The following is an 18,018-nucleotide window of genomic DNA, read 5'->3' on the forward strand; positions in this document are numbered from 1 at the left end:
GTCCTGGGACCAAGAATGGGGCAGGGGCTCTTCGGGCCTCTGCACACACCTCCCTACACCTGGCTTGTCCTTCTCTGGTCCCACGGAGTGGCCTCTGCCCTTGAAAACCATTCCCCACGGCCAGATATTTGCTGTCTTCCCTTTTTTCTCTCCTCTCAGCATCCACTGGCACGTGCCCAGGTGGTACCCAGACACCCCGTTCCCATCTCTGTTTACCTGCCTGTCACCTTCAGGACTTCGAGCCTCCACCAGAGTGCCTTGTGCACATCTTAACTGCACATTGAATCTCAATGTAGTATTATCACTCCTCAGGGCATCGAGAGACTTGATTATAACCCCAGCTTAGTGACCTGGGGAGTCCTCAAACCCGCTGACCCTCAGTTTGTTCATCTGTAAAACAGGTGTAGTGGACAGCACCCACTTCCAACGGTTATGAAAAACTTCAGTGGGACCACGGCCGGCCACCAAAGAGCAAGGCACACCGCCATGCTTAAGACACTGGCTTTTTTATTGGTATTGACTGATGAAAGGGGGTGCAGATCAAAGATCAGGAGTGGGAGAAGGGGAGCCATGCCACCTGACCTGGGCCAAGTGTGAGGGGTGGAGCGTCTCCCCTCCGTACCAGTCCAGACCGACCCCCAGGCTGGAGGCCCTGCATCCACGTCCGGCGGCTACGCAGCAACTTCCTCTAGAGGGAGCTGATTGGAGCCGGGAGCCGCCGGCACCTCTAGGATCACCGCAGCCTCGCGGGTCCCTAGGGCCGTTCTGGGACAAGCGGAGGCTGCATCCAGACGCCGGGACTGCGCTGACGCCTTGCCTGGAAGCCGGGCCTGGGCACGCAACCCCCCGGGAGCAGCCGCTGGCCCCTCAGGATCTCTGGCCTCGGCCCTGTGAGCCATCCGGGCCTGGGCTAGGGTCCGGGCAGGTAAGGTGGGAGGGTCTTGGCCATCCTCCCGGCTTTTGGCAGCCCCAGCCCCAGGGGGGTACAAGGAGCCCGCGGGCAGCCGGGTGGGGAGGGGGAGATCTGGAGACTTGCCTGGGTAGCTCTGCCTGGGGGCCTGATCCAGCCAGGGCTCCCTCTGGCTGCCCCTCAGACAGCTGCCCTGGCACCCCTCCCCGGCCCTGCCCTGGCCCTGGGCGCCAAAGAGTCGGGTGCCAAAGAACCAGGTCCTTTAGCAGTCTGGGGGGTTGGGAGTGGAGGTCAGAGCCAAGGTCAAGGGCAGGGAGAGAACTTTCATGGTACTTCCTGCTGCCCCAAGAGCCCTAGACCGGGTCTGCCGCCCAACCAGGCATCTCCCTCTGGGGAACATCCTAGGCCCAGCAAATGGAGAGCAGGGGACTCCCCTTACCAGGAAGTCAGGCTACTTGGATGAGGGCAGGGGTAGGCCCAGGGCGGCACAGGCCTCTGGCCCTGGGGGCCGCTCTGAGGCCCCACCCACTCCCCAGCAGCGAACCCCTGGGGTAGCGGTGGATGGAGTTGGTGGTGCAGTCAGCATCCTCCTTCCTGCCTTGCTGTCCGGGGGTGCCGATTTTGCTCGGGGGTGGGGGGGACCAGGGGAGAGGGAAGGGCATCTTGTTCCGGAAGGAGCCACAGGGATGGGGGTGTGCCAAGCAAAGTTCTGTTTCATACTGGCACCCAGGGCTGGAGGACGGGAGGGTCTGCCTTTCCCCTTCTCCCTGCCCTCTGGAGGTGGAGGGGTGGAGAGCTCTCCCCCACCCCTCCTGAGAGCTCTCGCCCTGGGGCACTTTCGAAAATGGCCCCGGGCCTGAGAGGCAGGAGGAAAGCGGGGAGGGTACTCAGGTCCTCCCTGAGAGGAGGAGGTGGCTGTCCTCGGCCTGGGGTAGGACTGTGCCTTCCGCAGGAGTAAGAGGAGGGGCACTTCCCCAAAACGCTGAAGGAGGCAGCTTTGGAGGGGTGGGTAGGAAGGGGTGCAAATTGAAAGTGAAACAGCTCACGTCCAGGAAATACTCCTTCTGTCGAGGGTTCACAGAGCAGATCGGGGCTGTGGCCAGGACTGCGCAAAGAGGAAAATGGGCTGGGGACAGGAGAGCAGGTATATGGTGGGGGTACACGTGGCGGGGGAGGGGAGCTGTGTAGACAGCTTCCTCAGCTCACTGCAAGGCAGGAATGGGTAGAGCACAGGTGAGATGTCAACAGTTAACTACAAACTGGAAAATAAATCTTAAGTGAGTATTGAGGGTATGAACTGATGAAAATTCAAATTACCACCCTGACTCCCTGATTAGCTATGTGGCCTTCGGGCCCTGAATTCTTGGTGCCTCACTTTCCCCCTCTGTAAAATGGGTATGATGACGCTTCCCTTGCTGGGTTAATGAACATTTTCAGTGTCTGACACCCTTGGAGGAGTGGTCAAAGTAAGTAAGGCATAGGTGCTCAGGAAGTGTTTGTGGCTAAGAGGCCTGAGTTGGAAAACAGGCATACTCTGACCAGCCAAGGGGAAGTGGGACCTTCAAGCACAGCTTTCATGGGTCATTGGCTAGAAGGTGGCAACCCTACGGTAAGCTTGTGCTAGGTAGGGTGCAGAAGGCCCCCAGGAGCAGCGGAAAGAGCCCCCAGCCTCTAAAACTCGCCTCATTTGCCCAGGAGTGAGGTGAATTATGACTTGAGATCCACGAGGGCAATGCTGCCATCACCCCTCCCCAGGACCCTGGCTGTAGGCCCCAGGTCCCCAGCTATGAATCCGGACTGCCCTGCCTTTCTCCCTCTCTCTTGAAGGATTGCTAGTAGAATGCTTAGGAAGTTCTGATTCTGCCAGCAGATGTCACAGGGACCCAAGGTGGTGAAATGAGAGGCGGCTGGAGCTAGGACCGTGGGGTCTTTGGGGGATGGGGGACCCCCCCCCCGCCCCGTGGCTGTGGGACCCTCTCGTCAACATTCCCTGCCCGTCCGCATCTCTGCTTTTTCTCACCCATCCCCACAGGCTAACCCTGTCCTCCACCAGAACCTGAGAAATGGCATCCGGGCAAGGCCCAGGTCCTCCCAGGCAGGAGTGTGGAGAGACGGCCCCATCTTCTACTTCTGGTAAGGGTCTCTCTGCCCCTCACCCATCCTATAACCACCAGGGCTGTCTGAGAGGATGCTGAGAGCAGAAGTGGACAGGGCCAGGCAGGACTTACAGGCAGGCTGTCCTGCCCCATTCACTCACCTTTGATAAAGGAGAAAATCGTCTCCCCACCTGGTGCGGGTGGGTGCAGGTGGCTTCAGAAGCTGGAGTGCAGTCCAGGTTAAGCCCTGGGAGTGGGGAGGAGGTTGGGCCTGGGGGTGGGGGTGGGGCAGAGGCTAGGAGAGGCCCGGGAGGGTGTGTGAGGTGGGCACAGTGCCATCCCAAGGAAGAGGAGCAGGAAGGGGTGAGGAGAGGCCAGAAGAGTGGGGTGTGGCTATCCTATTCCTACAGTAGGGGAAAGAAGGAAGTTCCTAGGCTTATCACCCCGTCAGGCGTGCTAACTGGCAAAAGCGATTGTTACGGCATTGGGGAGGAAGTAAGATGGCTGCCCTTCTTCCCTCTTCCAAGGGGACCATCAGGGACGCCTGCAGTCCCCAGCCCACTGCTCCCTGGGCTTTGGGTTCAGTGCCCCGTCTGTCACTATGGCCCTATGTGACTTTTCTGAGCCCAAAGCTACAATTTTCAAATTCTATTTCCCACATTCCCTGAGCCATAAGGGCTGGGTACCTGTACACATGAAAACTCACACTAGAAGTCCCACGTGCCTGCCTTACGTCCTGGCTCCACTGCTCTTTCTAACCGTGTGACCTTGTACAAATTACATGAACGCCCCGTGCCTCGGCTTCCCCATCTGTACACTGGGGTTCACCTACTGCACAAGGCTGTTGTGAGGATAGTCCTGTACACAGTAAGCACCGGGTGTTAACTGAGGGCTCGAGTTAGGGACGCTTCTGTGCACGGGTGAGGACAGGGAGGCCTTGAGGAAGAGTGAGCCATCCACAGAGCACGGGGCTGCCGGCCCAGCCCTTCCTCCCTGACTGCTGGCTTTGATCCTCAGAGGAGCAGGTAGCCCGGGACACCGAGGAGGTTTTCCGCAGCTATGTTTTTTACCGCCATCGGCAGGAGCAGGAGGCTGAGGGGGCGGCTGCGCCTGCTGACCCAGAAATGGTCTCCTTGTCCCTAGAACCTAGCAGGTGAGCAAAGGGCTCCTGGGCCCACAGGGACATCTTCAGGGAAGTGGAGGCTCATGTGAAGTCACTGCCCTGTAGGTCCAGGGAGCTGGGGAGGCCTGGGGTGGGGGGGGGGTGTCTTGTCCTTCTCCCATCTTTGCCTTTTCCATTTTGGGCTTCCACCCCCATCTGGGACCTTGCACCCTTTGTAGCGCGTGCCTGCCCCATGACCCTGGGCTCGGCCCTCATGTCTGAGCACACCGTCAGGAACGTCTAGGGAGGGGTCCACAAGGCCGGGGGCATCTCAGGCGGAACTCCTTCTCCGTGAGCCCAGGCCCCAGCCCTGCCTGCCCTGGGCCTGCTCACCTACCTGGCTTCCGTTCCTCCAGCACCATGGGGCAGGTGGGTCGGCAGCTCGCCATCATCGGGGATGACATCAACCAGCGCTACGACTCTGAGTTCCAGACCATGCTGCAGCACCTACAGCCAACGGCAGAGAACGCCTATGAGTACTTCACCAAGATCGCCTCGAGGTAGCCCTGGCCCCGGCCTCTCTGCTGTGCTGTCGCCCTCACACTGTGTCCCGCCCGTGGGATGGGAGACACACGCTTCTCTGTCAGCGTCAAGAGACATGTGTGCCGTTCCTGTATCTGCTGTTAGCTCACGCGTGGTCTCGGGCCCCTGTCTCTCTCTCTCTGGGCCGCAGACTCCTCATCTTAGGTGTAGAAGCTTGCAGCTCTTGTGAGCTGGGGCACTGAGGACTTGACCAGGTAGATCAGGACTAGAGAGGCACCCAGGATGGGGCTGTCGGCAGAGCTCCCCAGCCCCGCTGAGGCTCAGCTGTCCTTCCAGTTCGGAATCATACTCCTACCGAAGACGGTCAGGTGACTCATGTCCTGGACATGGCTTCCCTTTGCTACAGTCTGGTGTCCCAGAGGCAGTCAGGTGTGGTTAGGGAGACCACGTGCCTGGGTCAAATCTCAGCTTTGCCACTTACGGGCTTTATGAAACCCTCTGGCCCTCAGGCCCCACGTCTATAAAATAGAGGAAGTAGTCTCAGAACAGTGGCCGTACTTGTGTCATCTGTTGTTAAATCTGGGTTAGGAGTCGGCCTCGAGGTGACTGACACTGGGGTGAAGGTGGGGGTAGGTGACAGACTTCAGGTCAGCGCTCAGAGCCCAAACGTCCTGCCCCTGTCCTTTGAGGCCATCCCCGCCCCACTCAGATTCCAAGACCTGTCCTAACCTCCTCTTTGTCCTTCTCTTTCTGCTGTCTCTCGGGCTGCCAGGCCAGCAGCAACAGCCACAGGTAATCTCCCTACTGCCTCTGTCTGCTTGCTCTGCCCTCCCTGCCCTCTGTCCCTCGGCGCTCAGGGCGCTGCGGCCACAACCCAGCAGCAGCGTCCCGCTCATACGCACCTTGAGTTTTCTCCTTTCACAGAGATGCAGGCTCTGCCCAAATTGAGGCCAGGCTGGGGCAGCCTCTGCCACCTTGGTTCACAGCTCGGCCATTTTGCTTTCCAGCCGGGAGCGGGGCGGGTGGCTACCAGGCCGTGGGAGAGGAAGAGCGGGCCGCAGGGCCTTCTGGGGTTCTCCACTGACAGGATCACCACTCTGCCTGCAGCCTGTTTGAGAGCGGCATCAACTGGGGCCGAGTGGTGGCTCTCCTGGGCTTCGGCTACCGCCTGGCCCTACACGTCTACCAGCGTGGGCTGACCGGCTTCCTGGGCCAGGTGACCCGCTTTGTGGCCGACTTCATGCTGCATCATTGCATTGCCCGGTGGATCGCGCAGAGGGGCGGCTGGGTAAGTGCCACCTCTCTCCCGGCCCCAGCCCAGCCCTGGCCTGCCTGGATTTGCTGTCGGCCCCTCGGTGACCTCTCCGTCTCTCCTGGCAGGTGGCAGCCCTGAACTTGGGAAATGGCCCCATCCTCAACGTGCTGATAGTTCTGTCTTTGGTTCTCTTGGGCCAGTTTGTGGTACGAAGATTCTTCAAATCATGACTCCCAGAGGGGCCCTTTGGGATCCTAGCAGACACCCCTGCCTGGACTTCAGCCAAGCCTTTTCCCCTCCCCCCTCCCCTGCAGGGGCCCCCCTCAAACAGAAGCTTTAGCAAGTGGGCACTCCAGCTTCAGGAGGGCCCCTGCCCAGGGGCCAGTCAGACTGCCAGGGTGCCCCAACATTGCATGGTGCTAATGGGCCCCCTCTCTGGGCCCCATCCTGTCAGAGAGGGGCTGTAGCCTTCCCCGGCTCTCTGGGACTCCATCAGCCTTGTCTATTGGACACATGGGAGATTGACAACTTGGGGAAGCAAGAAGCTGAGAGTCATTTCCCCCCAAATTTTTAATGGTTATATCTTTTTATAATGCCCTTGGAAGGACTCTCCCCGCCCCCATTCCCACCCAGGATGTCTGGGATGTGGGGGTTAGTAGGCCACCCTGTGTTCCCCAGGATTCAGCTGTTCTAGAAAGTCAGAGCTTGATTGCTGGGCCTGGAGCCCAGTCCTGGCCCTTCCTAAGCTATTGCCCTGCTCCCACTCCCCCCACCCCATACTGCCTTTGCAGTGGACTCTCAGGGATTCTGGGCCTGGGTGTTGGATGGGGATGGAGTGGGGGTGCAGACCAGAGCTGTCAGAACTTCATCAGCACCCCCCAGCCTGCCTCCCAAGATCCTCAGTGCTCCCCCTTTCCCTCACCTATTACCACTTAAACCCAGTCTATTCACTACAAGTGAAGCCCACCTTGCCCCCATCACTCCAGATAAGGAAGGAGGGGTCTTGGGTAAGTGGAGTGCTGCGGTCCCCTCCTTGGCCAGACTATAAACTTTAGGACTAGTTTGTTATTGTCAGGGAAAGGGGGTAAGGAGCTTATTTGAGGTTTCTGAGTGAGAAAAGGGCTGTTAACGTCACCAGCAACCCCGGAGTTAGGATCCTCCCTCAAGGCCTGGGCACAGTGTAATCTGGGGGTGTGGATGGGGAAACTGTGAATACTTGAACTCTACCCCCCACCCCTCAACTCTCCACACTCCTCACCTGCGTAAGCCTGTCCTGTGGATGGGGGTGGGAATGTCTTGTCTATCTCTCATACCTAGAGGTTTGGGGTAAGGAGAGAGAAGTTCTTGAGTAAGCCAAATGCAGGGGGGGACGCAGACGGAGCCCGCTGGCCAGCCCTCACCCTCGGAATGTTTAAAAATAAACTTTAATCAACTTTAATCCCCTAATTCCCATGTGATAATTTTTGTATCCTCTGTTACCCCTCTTTCCACCAGGCTGGATTGGGGGAACCTGGGCATGCCTGGCATTCATCCGGTTTATTACTTCACAATCCTGTAGAAGGCTAGGTGTGGTTCTCCCAGGCCCCAGCTCCCTACTGCTCCCCAAACTGCTGGGCTCTGGCCGTGGAGCTGGTAGAGCTGTTGTGCATGTCTGGGGACTCCCAGAGGCCACCTCGGGCCTGATTTGAATGCCCCTCCCTGGTGCCACCATCCTTGCAGGCCCAAAAAGCCCCCTCTGGCACCTGGCTCTGCCTCCGATGCAGTGTCTCAGCCCCCTCCTCCCCATGTTCGCCACAACTAGCACACACACAGGGCTTTTCATTCCAGGAATTATGTGCTGCATTGGAGTCCCTATGGGAAGGCAGCTAGGGGTGATAAAAATAACAAGGACGGGGGCGTTCAAATGTTCCAAAGTCTTTCCAGTCCTGGGCACTCGGGTCTGTGTTTCTGACACCCTTCCAAAATGGTCACATGCGAGTCCTAAAGGACTTAGGGGCTTCACTGCCACTCCCTGAGGACATCTTGCCAGTCCCCTCTCCCTTTGGACTTGGGTCTTCAAAGGGTCCACGTACAGACTGCAGTCATGGCAAGCCGCTCCCCCCCTGCCCCCCTCCCCCCCAACAGTGGTGGCTGGAAGGGTGGTGGCTACGAGGCGCCCTGCAATCCGCAGGAAAAGCTCCTAGACAACCTACAGGGAATACACGCTGCGTGCCAGGCCTCACGCTGAGAATTTATCATACACGCCCAATCGGTAGGTGTTATAGCTCGTGACCTGGGGGGTTGGAAGGTGGGGGGCTTAAACTCCAACTTTACAGATAAAGGAATCTGAGGTACCTGCCCAGATAGGGCGGGAGCTGGCACTTGCCACCAGGGTACTGGCTCGATGGTTTACGTAGAGGCCGGCCAGGTGGGGACCGGGGCCGTTGGTTTCCAGCACAGGACCACCAAAGGCTCAGGCGGGGAGGGGGTGTAATTCGCCTCTGCCCACCGCGCGCAGCCGCCGCGCCACCGCCACAAGAAGAGGAAGACCGTGGAGATGGGCGGGCTGCCCGAATCCAAGATGGCCGTCGCCGCACCGAGCACGCCAGCGTGCCCTCTGGTGGGCGGGGCCTCCGGATGCACCTCCCGCCTCTTCCCTGCGGGGTTTTGAGAACCGCTTGAGGACCTTCTTTGGACGACCTGGCGTTTCCAAGCCTGGGAGGAAGTCCGGCGGGCAGTGGCAGGAGCTGTGGCTTTTTCTGCCCCTGTAAGGAAGAAGTTGGAACTCTATCCTGAGGGCGTGGGGAGCCCCAAAACATTTGGTCTGAGTCCACCCTGGTCCCCTCCACTCCATCCTTTGTTCTGCCAGAATGAAGTTTCCAAAACCGAAATCTCACCGCGTTCCGGGCTTGCCGAAAGCAGGGCGAAAGCAGGGCGTGAGAAGTTGGGAGGCACAGAAAAAGGCAGAGGTCGTAGGGGTGCAAGGGAGCAGATGGATTCTGCAGGTATTAAGGAAGTTAAATTCTCAAAATTGTGGTTCCTCTGAAATTGTAGCTTCGTTTCCATCACAGAGGTCTAGATTCCTGTCTTGTGGAGCCACCGACCAGGAGTAGGTAGTACAGCCCGGGGAGAGAAGCCTGTTCAGGTGTCCTTTGCTCAGTTGTGCTGTGTGAGTATAAAACCTGACTTGCCTTTTACCCAGAGCCTCCCTGCCTCCCCGCCCCACCCCACAGTTTACATTCATGTGCCTAATGTTTTACCAACCTGAAAAAAGTTTATTTTAGGTCACTGGGTGTCCATCCGAACAAGAAAATCCTCCCTTTGCCCAAACCACTCAGTGAATTGAATATAAGTTTTTATGGCCTAACCATCCGAATAGCATTAAAATAAGTACAATTAATTCTTTAGTTAATTAAAATAAAAGAAACCACCACCACATCCTGTTCCAGTTGTACACACCTCAGATGTAAAGTCCCCTGATCAAAGACACTTGTAAAATATGGATTTAATTCACTCTGATTCCGCGTGTGTGGGCAGGTGTGTGTGTAAGACAGAAAGAGAGGGAGACGGAATGGAGTTACCAAAGATTGGTGGGAGTTTCCAAAGGAACCGGAAACCCAGCAAACACACACAGCTTCTGGGGCGTGTTCACCAATTGCTGGACATGTTAAAAAGGTGAACACCAGACTCCTGGCATATTAAAAATGCTGGGGGGGGGGGGATTCAGCCCACCAGATAATAAAGGAACAAAAAGCAGTGATCTGGCCTACTGAGCACATGGCTGGGAGCAGATCCCCAGCAAATTGTGTGAATGATTCAGTAGAGGGGCAGCGTCGTAAGACCAAGATCAGGTGATGAACTGATGTGAACAGGAACCAGATTTTTCTGAGAAAAGTCCCTTAATAGCTGAAGGGACTAAAGCCACAGAATCTCCCTCCACTTGGAGTATGGGATTCGGCAACCAAATGGATGCCTGTGAGGATGTGAAGGCCTGTGTGTGACATCTGGACAGTAACATTCGAGTGGGCACCCATTGTTGAAATCAACGGACAAATCAGAATACCTCCCAGTTCCACTTAACTCTTGATTTGCAATCTTGGAGTCATTCTTGGCGCCTAATGCCTCAACTTTTCCCAGCTTTGGCTAAGAACATAGCATGAAGACAGTTCTTCAAAGTTGCCTGCTGCATCGCGTCCACCGGGAAGCTCCTTTTGCAGAGTTCGGACTTCTGCAACGATCGGCTGCCTGGGAGCTGCACTCAGCAACCTTCTCATGTTTTGATCTGACCCCTGATCTCTGACCTTACTGAGGGCAACTTCTCCAGTTCATTTCCCGCGGATGGGTAGGCTTCCTCCAGAATGGGAACATCTTGCCAAATTCTCAGGTGGACCACACCAGGGCAAGGCGGGGTGAAGTTGGCACGTTCTGCATCTCTGAATTGTGGATGCTGTGAATCGGAGTGCAAGGGGAGCTCTGGGTTGGGCTTAGAGATGTGGGTTCCCATGTCTCCTGAAAAAGAACAAGGTTTCCAGGAACCTGAATAACACTGCTACTGGGCCGTGTGAGAGAAGGGTTGTGTGTAGGCTCAAAGCCAAGTGCTGTCCTGGTCAGGGTGTGGGGCAATCCTGGTGTATGGTGATATATAGTAGAGTGTATAGTGTAATGGAACAGACTGTCTTCACATGACCTTGGAATCCTTAACATATCCTTTTTTTTTTAATTTTTTTTTAAGATTTTATTTATTCGACAGAGATAGAGACAGCTAGCGAGAGAGGGAACACAAGCAGGGGGAGTGGGAGAGGAAGAAGCAGGCCCATAGCAGAGGAGCCTGATGTGGGGCTCGATCCCATAACGCCTGGATCACGCCCTGAGCCGAAGGCAGACGCTTAACCGCTGTGCCACCCAGGCGCCCCCTTAACGTATCCTTTAAATACAAAATACAAATATATACATTATGTTTCTTTTTAAGTAATCTCTATGCCCAACATGGGGATTGAACCCATATTCTATTCTAGTTCTAAAACAGACCCTATTTCTATTTTTTAAAGCAGCAAATCATCTCAAAACCCCACTGCGGACAGTGGAGGGATCAGAGTGAGGAAGGGGGTGCCTCTCTGGAGAAAGTAATTTTTCTTCTGTTTCACAAAATTGCGTCCTAGATATGCCCCCTGCCCTTACACTTAGAAGAAGGAGAGGCCCTGGAATTTCTCCACTTTAATCTGAATTTTGGGGAAAGATTGTGGTGCCAGAAAAGGAGAAAGGAGGAAATGAACATGTGTTGAGTTCTTAAGCTTATGACAGACGTCTTGTTTGGCTGTACAGCTCTCTAAGACAGAAATTACTATGCCCATTTTATAGATGAAGCAAAAAAAAAAAAAAAAGTATACTAAAGAAAGACCAGGATGGTATAAGATACTGGTCAGTTGCATTGTTCACTCCATCACAAGTGTTGTTTCTGTTCCTTTGCATAGATAAATAATATAAATTAATACACTGATTAGTTTTGTTTAAATCTAGGTTTACATTTAGAGGGATAATTATCAGGGACGCCTGGGTGGTGCAGTCGAATAAACATCTGGCTTGTGTTTTCGGCTCAGGTTGTGATCTCAGGCTTGTGAGTTTGAGCCCTGCGACAGGCTCTGGGCTCAGCACAGAGTCCGCTTGAGATTCTCTCTCCCTCTGCTCATGCGTGCTCTCTCTCTCTTTCTCTCACTCTCTCTTGCAAATAAAATTAAAAAATAGAAGGATAATTATAAGACTTTTTTTTTAGTTGTAGGGACAAATCAATAAGATGATTATAGAATTGTGGCAAGAAAAATACAAACAGAAGACATTTTATTCTACCACCTTGGGAAGGAAAATGCTATATAAAAAGAAGTCCGTAATGTTCCTTCATTTGTGTAAGGTTAGGGAAAAGATGTTTTTTTGTTTTTGTTTTTTTAGAGAGAGAGAGATAGAGCATGGGTGGGGGTAGGGGATGGGAGAGAGAGAATCTTAAGCAGACTTCCGGTCAGCACAGAGCCCAAGGGGTGGCTTTATCTCAGGACACTGAGATCATGACCTGAGCCAAAATCAAGAGTCAGACCCTTAACCTATTGAGCCACCCAGGTGCCCCTAGGGAAAAGTTTTGGGGTTTTGTGTGTTTTTTTGAGATTTTATTTATTTATTTATTTGAGAGAGAGCATGAGCAGGGGGAGGGGCAGAGGGAGAGGGACAAGCAGACTCCCTGCTGAGCGAGGAGCCCCATGCAGGGCTCCATCCCAGACAACATGACCTGAGCTGAAACCAAGAGTCAGATGCTCAACAGACTGAGCCACCCGGGCGCCCACTTAGGGAAAAGATTTTTGGAGATTGAGGTAGTCTGTGTGTGTAATGTGTGTATAATATTTAAGAGAAGTTGGCATATTAGAGAATCTGACAGATTAGTCTTGTGATTTCAAATTGAATTGTGTAATTATTTCAGACTTGTAATTTGAAGCTGAAAGGTAGAAGATAATTTGATTATGTTTGTAAACACTATTGAAATCTTTAAGATAACTTGATTTGCCACGTTTAAAAGCTTGAAATATTAGGTTTATGAGAGTCATTTACATGCTTAAGATTTTTTCTTGTTTGACTTGTAAATCGGCCCTATGAGGAATTTGAAGTGCTTGAAAAAAATCAAGTATATTAAATTTGTAAATGTAGTTTAAATATGTAAGAGAATTTAATTAGCTAACTTTGTGAATGGCAAGAGTAATGTTCAAGCAAATTTAATATGTCAAGCCCATGGGCTAATTGAACATTAATCAAGGAACAACTTATTACTTTTATTTTTATATGAAAATCACAAGATTTCTAAATAGAACATCAAAGTTATGCAAGTTAAACTGAAAAACTTAGGAAAATCTGTTTGTAAATTTACAACTTTAATTAATTGAACATTGATTTACATGAGCAACTGCAAATAGTGTAAATGAACCCAAGTTGGTCTGCCCAACGCGTAGCAAAGCCAATCACTGAGACGTCGAGTATGCAGCAGCAAAAAGATTTGTTCAAGAGGCAGCAAAAAGAGGAGACAGAAGGCTGGCTCAAATCTCTTTCCCCCAAGTGAGATCAGAACAAATGTTTATAATTTTAGGCATGGGATTATATACATATTGATGCAAAGGACAGGGAAATTAAAGACTACTCGTGAGGAAAGATGAAGCATGTGTTTTGAGCAAACATACATGTAACATACATCCCATGTTCACTTTGGCGTGGAGCCGTAACATTAAAATGAGGCAAAATTTGGCCCCGCTTGTCAGGAGGTCATCTGCAGGACAAGAGGGACTATGCTCTGAAAGCTGGTATAAGCTGGAGGGGATCTTGGGCTCATTATCTCAGGGAAGGCCTGCAGGGCATTGCCGTTCACAGGTTGAAACCGAATCAGTGACCTTCTTTGATGCGAGTCTAGGCCTCTGTGGAAACAGTTAGTGGGTTCGTTGTGTGGGGTCTGAAAAGAAACAATATCTGATTAGGGAGAGACAGGTCTCTGAAAAACAAGCTTTACATTTCCTGTTAGTCTTAATCTTATTAATCCTATGGGGCACATTTTCAGTCCCCCCAAGTTATGATCATTCCTCAGCCTTGAAGGAATCGGGACAGTTCCCTGGTCCTTGGCTTAACGAGTACATTCTGCATGACCAAAATATTAGTTCCTTCTTTGGCCATTTTGGAGCAACACTGGAAAGCACATTTGATTAGCACATATCCAATTAATGAAATGAAAAGTATAGATAACCCAAATTTTAGTAGTCCTTGTAACATTGACCTAATCCCTTGGGGAATCCAGAAAAAGAATCCAGTAAACCACTCGCTTTTCCCAAGCACCTCTGGGGAAATTTGCCATGGCCAAGTGACTGGCTCTTTGATTTTATCTAGATGAGACTTTAGTTTTTACTGCAGCAGAAGCGTTGATATAAACACAGCCAGTGGTGTAGCGACGGCATTCTACCCTGTTCTGCAAGAATACAGGGCAAAGCAGTGTGATTATCAGGCACTACCTTTGCCAACGAATTGACTTTCTTTTTGTTGGGCAACAATGGCAAGAGCAGTTTTGTTGGCCACTAAACATGTTCTCCCAAACAAACACCAAGGTCCATCCTCTTGATAACCAGGCAAGTAATCCCCATCTGGTGTTGATTCCCTTTTTGTTCAGCAAAAAGTTGAAAAGTTCCCTGGAATTGTGAACAGAGAAAGGGGTAACCAAATTCCCTAGTAAGTAGACCCCTCCTATTCTCCAACTGTCAAGACCTAGATAAGCCCAAGGCTGGTTAGAAGTAATGAGAAGATCCCCCTTTTGACCAATATTTTTTTCTTATAAAAACATCACAAGGGGGGCGCCTGGGTGGCACAGCGGTTAAGCGTCTGCCTTCGGCTCAGGGCGTGATCCCGGCGTTATGGGATCGAGCCGCACATCAGGCTCCTCTGCTATGAGCCTGCTTCTTCCTCTCCCACTCCCCCTGCTTGTGTTCCCTCTCTCGCTGGCTGTCTCTATCTCTGTCGAATAAATAAATAAAATCCTTTAAAAAAAAAAAATCACAAGGCCCCTGGGTGGCTCAGTCGGTGAAGCGTCTGCCTTCAGCTCAGGTCATGATCCCAGGGTCCTGGGACTGAGTCCCACGTTGGGCTCCCTGCTCAGCGTGGAGCCTGCTTCTCCCTCTTCCTCTGCTTCTCCCCCTGCTCATGCTCGCTTGTGCTCTCTCACTCGCACTCTCGCTCTCAAATAAATAAAATCTTTTAAAAAACAAAAAAACATCAGAGATCAGCATTGTTCCTGCATAGCCAGAGTTTCAGTGTTCTGCTCTGGACCTTAGGTACAAAGTTGGCTCCATATGAGAACAGTTCAGTTCAGTTAACAGCTGTCTCATCTCAGGAGGTGGTCCTACAGGTGGGCTCTCAGGCTTATATTGTAGAGGCAATCAGGTAATGAATAAGGAACATTTCCATGGCCAGGGCCCCTGGGGGGCTCAGTCGGTTAAGCATCTGACTTAGTTTCCGCTCAGGTCATGGTCTTGGGGTCCTGGGATCAAGGGCTGCCTTTGACTCTGTGCTCAGCCATGGAGTCTGCTTGTCCCTCTTCCTCCCCCTCTGCTCCCCTTCTGCTCCTCCTCACTCACATGCAGTCTCTCTCAAATAAATAAAATAAAATGAAATAAAATAAAATAGAAACATTTCTATGGAAACAAAAGAAAAACACAGGTTAGTGGTTGAGGCAAATTATAAATCCAGCGTCTGAGTCCTGAGTGGTGCCAGTGAGATTTCTAGATGTCAGGCTTCAAGCATCTTCAGATGGACTGAGGGCAGGCAGCGGCAATCAGAGATTTTCCTGGTTTGCAGTTTGAATGTCTCTGGCCATCTTCTCGCGTGTCCCATACACTAAGGTACTAAGATTGTCTACACATGGCCATTGTGACAGTTTCTCTAACATTTATGTCCCATTGTTCGGCTTCAGTTTGCAGGACTTTAGGAAAAAGGGCAGTTTTAGTTCTCAATGATTCCAAGTCAAGAGAATGGGGAAAAAGTTGGAAACTTCAGAGATTTGAGGAAACCCGAAGAATTCAGTATCCAACCCCGTCATTTAAAACTCAAAGACAATTAATCAGAACTAGAATCTAATATCCACAAAGGTGTGTTACTGAAACATAATTTTTCTCTCTAAAATCGCCCTCATTTCCACTAAAGATAGCCAAATTAAGACTACTTTATTTGTAAAATTAGTCCAGTTTTAACAAATTTGGCCTAATCATTTACATAAGCTCAGCAAGAATAGTGATTGGCCACATAGGTTCTTTTAAATCTGCTTTGCTGGAACTTTTCATAAGGAATTTCAGATAGAAATTGGCTAAGAAGCGAAACTGAAACTTGCCATCAGACTTTGCCTGCAATACCTATAGGTTTGGGTGAACTCCTCTCTTCTCGAGGTCCCCAAAATACCCTGACGTTCCTGAATCTTCCAGGAAGTGACCTTCCTTACTCCCCTGGTGGGGCTCCTGGGAACCCTCTAAGTAAGGTACTAGGCTGATATTTTCAAGGTGTCTTCACTGGCTCCATGAAGTCAGTCTTAGTTCCTTAAAGCTGTCTGGTCATATCCGAGTCTACGCATGTCTCCCTCAGATACGACATTCCAGTCAAACCCTTAGTAATATGAACAGTGTTTCCAATGGTGTCCTCTTACAAGGAGAACAAATTCTTATTGAACTTATGCAGGTAATTAATCACCAGGGAAGGGGCGCCTGGGTGGCTCAGTCAGTTAAGCGTCTGCCTTCAGCTCAGGCCATGATCCCAGGGTCCTGGGATCGAGACCCGCATCGGGGGGGTCCCTGCTCAGCAGGGAGTCTGCTTCTCCCTCTCCCTCTGCCGGCCCCCCCCCCGCCCCGCCCGTGCTCTCTCACTCTCTGTCTATAATAAATAAATAAAATCTTCTAAAAAACCAACAACTAATCACCATGAAAGTAAGAATGCTCACTGAGTTTCCAAATTGTGGGGGGATCAGATAGGGAGAAAGATGTTCCGTATTTGTTTACTAAAGAATATTTCACCAAATACCTATAAGTCATAGATAACTTAAGAGAAAAAATTTCCTTAAATCCAGAAGAGCAAACATTGGAGAACGAGCAATGTTTCAAATAAGAGTCATAAAAAGTATAATCATCTTTTCTCAATTCATTCAGTCTCATGTTATTAATTCTTGTTCTGTTTGAGTGCAGTTTCCCCATTAGTTCTGGAAATTCTTACTCAGCTTAGTTTTATGATCTTAAAGGCATCGAAAACCTTTATTTGTCAAAAGTCCTTTCCATGAATCTCCTTGAAGCTGAAACTCATTTGCAAGAGTATCAGAATAAAACAAGAACTGTAAATGACAAAAGACTCAAAAATGCCCACGATTAGAGATCTGATGAGAGTTCATTTTAATGCAGATGACAAGGAAATCTGGTTATTTCGGTGACACATAACGCTTCAGTAATTAGAATTGCAAGTGATGACTTTATACCAAGACATATCAAAACCTTAGGAATTTTATATAATTTCTACAACAGTTACAGCACTCACTTCTATAGTATAACCTAAGAAGGTTTTTTATCACATGTTTGACAATGCTTCCCATGTAATTTGACATACCAAATAAACAAGCCTAATTCGTCAAGACCTCATTTAAAATTTGAATTTTGGCAAATGTCTTGGTATCAGAAGGTTTTGTTTTTTAGATTTGTTTATTTATTTTAGAGAGAGATAGTGCTCCAGCAGGAGGAAGAGGGAGGGAGAGAATCTCAAGCAGACTCTGTGCTGAGTGTGGAGCCCAACGTGGGGCTCAATCTCACGACTCTGAGATCATGACCTGAGTCAAAATCAAGTCAGATGCTTAACCAACTGGACCACCCAGGTGCCCCCAAAATATCAGAAGGTTTTAAAGCACATGCCTAAATGGGATTACAGATCATTACAAAACTTAGTCATCTATTTAACCAAGGGGGCCCTAAGAGATTCTAAAAGCAAATACAGAGGGTTACATTGTTGTTAGCAAAACAGCTTTTTTAATGGTGAGAAGATTCAACTTTCTTGAGTGATCAAAGACCTAACATAGAAGACAAAAAAAGAAACTTTATTTTTCTAGGCTGATTACATTAAAGATAAAATCTTTGGGTGTGGAGTCTGCTGAAGATTCTTTCCCTCCCTCTCCTTCTGCCCCTCCCCACTGCTCACTCATATTCTCTCTCTCTCTCTCTTAAAAAAAAAAAATCCTTAACTCTTAACTCTTAGGAACCTTAATTTCTAGTGAAAGTGAAGAAGGAAGAAATTGTGAACTGATACACCAGCATTCTTTAGATTGGCTAATTTATGAATACATTTCATAATTTTTAGAAACATGTGCCTTCTCATAGTAAATTTTTCAGCATGACACAAAACATGTTTACTAATAGACCCAAATATCTTTAGTTTTTCTGTAACAGGGAGCCAAAAGCAGAGAAACTATGTTTTAGTAAACCTATGTTTTGTTAATTTATCTTATTTAGAAATGATCTGGGGCACCTGGGTGGCTCAGTCAGTTAAGCATCTGCCTTCGGCTCAGGCGATGATCTCAGGATCCTGGGATTGGGCCCCACATTGG

The 18,018-nt window shown here is 50.5% G+C and overlaps 1 protein-coding gene across 2 annotated transcripts; it reads left to right on the forward strand.

Moving 5' to 3' along the window:
• The first annotated feature begins 685 nt into the window (after positions 1 to 685).
• BAK1 (BCL2 antagonist/killer 1) lies at positions 686 to 7,344 on the forward strand. Of its 2 annotated transcripts, none has more exons than XM_040644748.1 (6): positions 686 to 925; positions 2,943 to 3,043; positions 4,024 to 4,159; positions 4,525 to 4,668; positions 5,759 to 5,939; positions 6,032 to 7,344. In XM_040644748.1, exons 2-6 carry the CDS (start codon positions 2,974 to 2,976, stop codon positions 6,134 to 6,136), a joined length of 636 nt encoding a protein of 211 aa, XP_040500682.1. In that variant the 5' UTR covers positions 686 to 925; positions 2,943 to 2,973; the 3' UTR covers positions 6,137 to 7,344. The 2 variants fall into 2 exon arrangements, with proteins under 2 accessions (XP_040500682.1, XP_040500683.1); XM_040644749.1 differs by lacking the exon at positions 686 to 925 and adding an exon at positions 1,975 to 2,054.
• Positions 7,345 to 18,018: the final 10,674 nt, after the last annotated feature.

Source organism: Ursus maritimus, unplaced genomic scaffold (assembly GCF_017311325.1).
Source record: "Ursus maritimus isolate PB19 unplaced genomic scaffold, ASM1731132v1 scaffold_30, whole genome shotgun sequence".
Taxonomy (NCBI): Eukaryota; Metazoa; Chordata; class Mammalia; order Carnivora; family Ursidae; genus Ursus; species Ursus maritimus.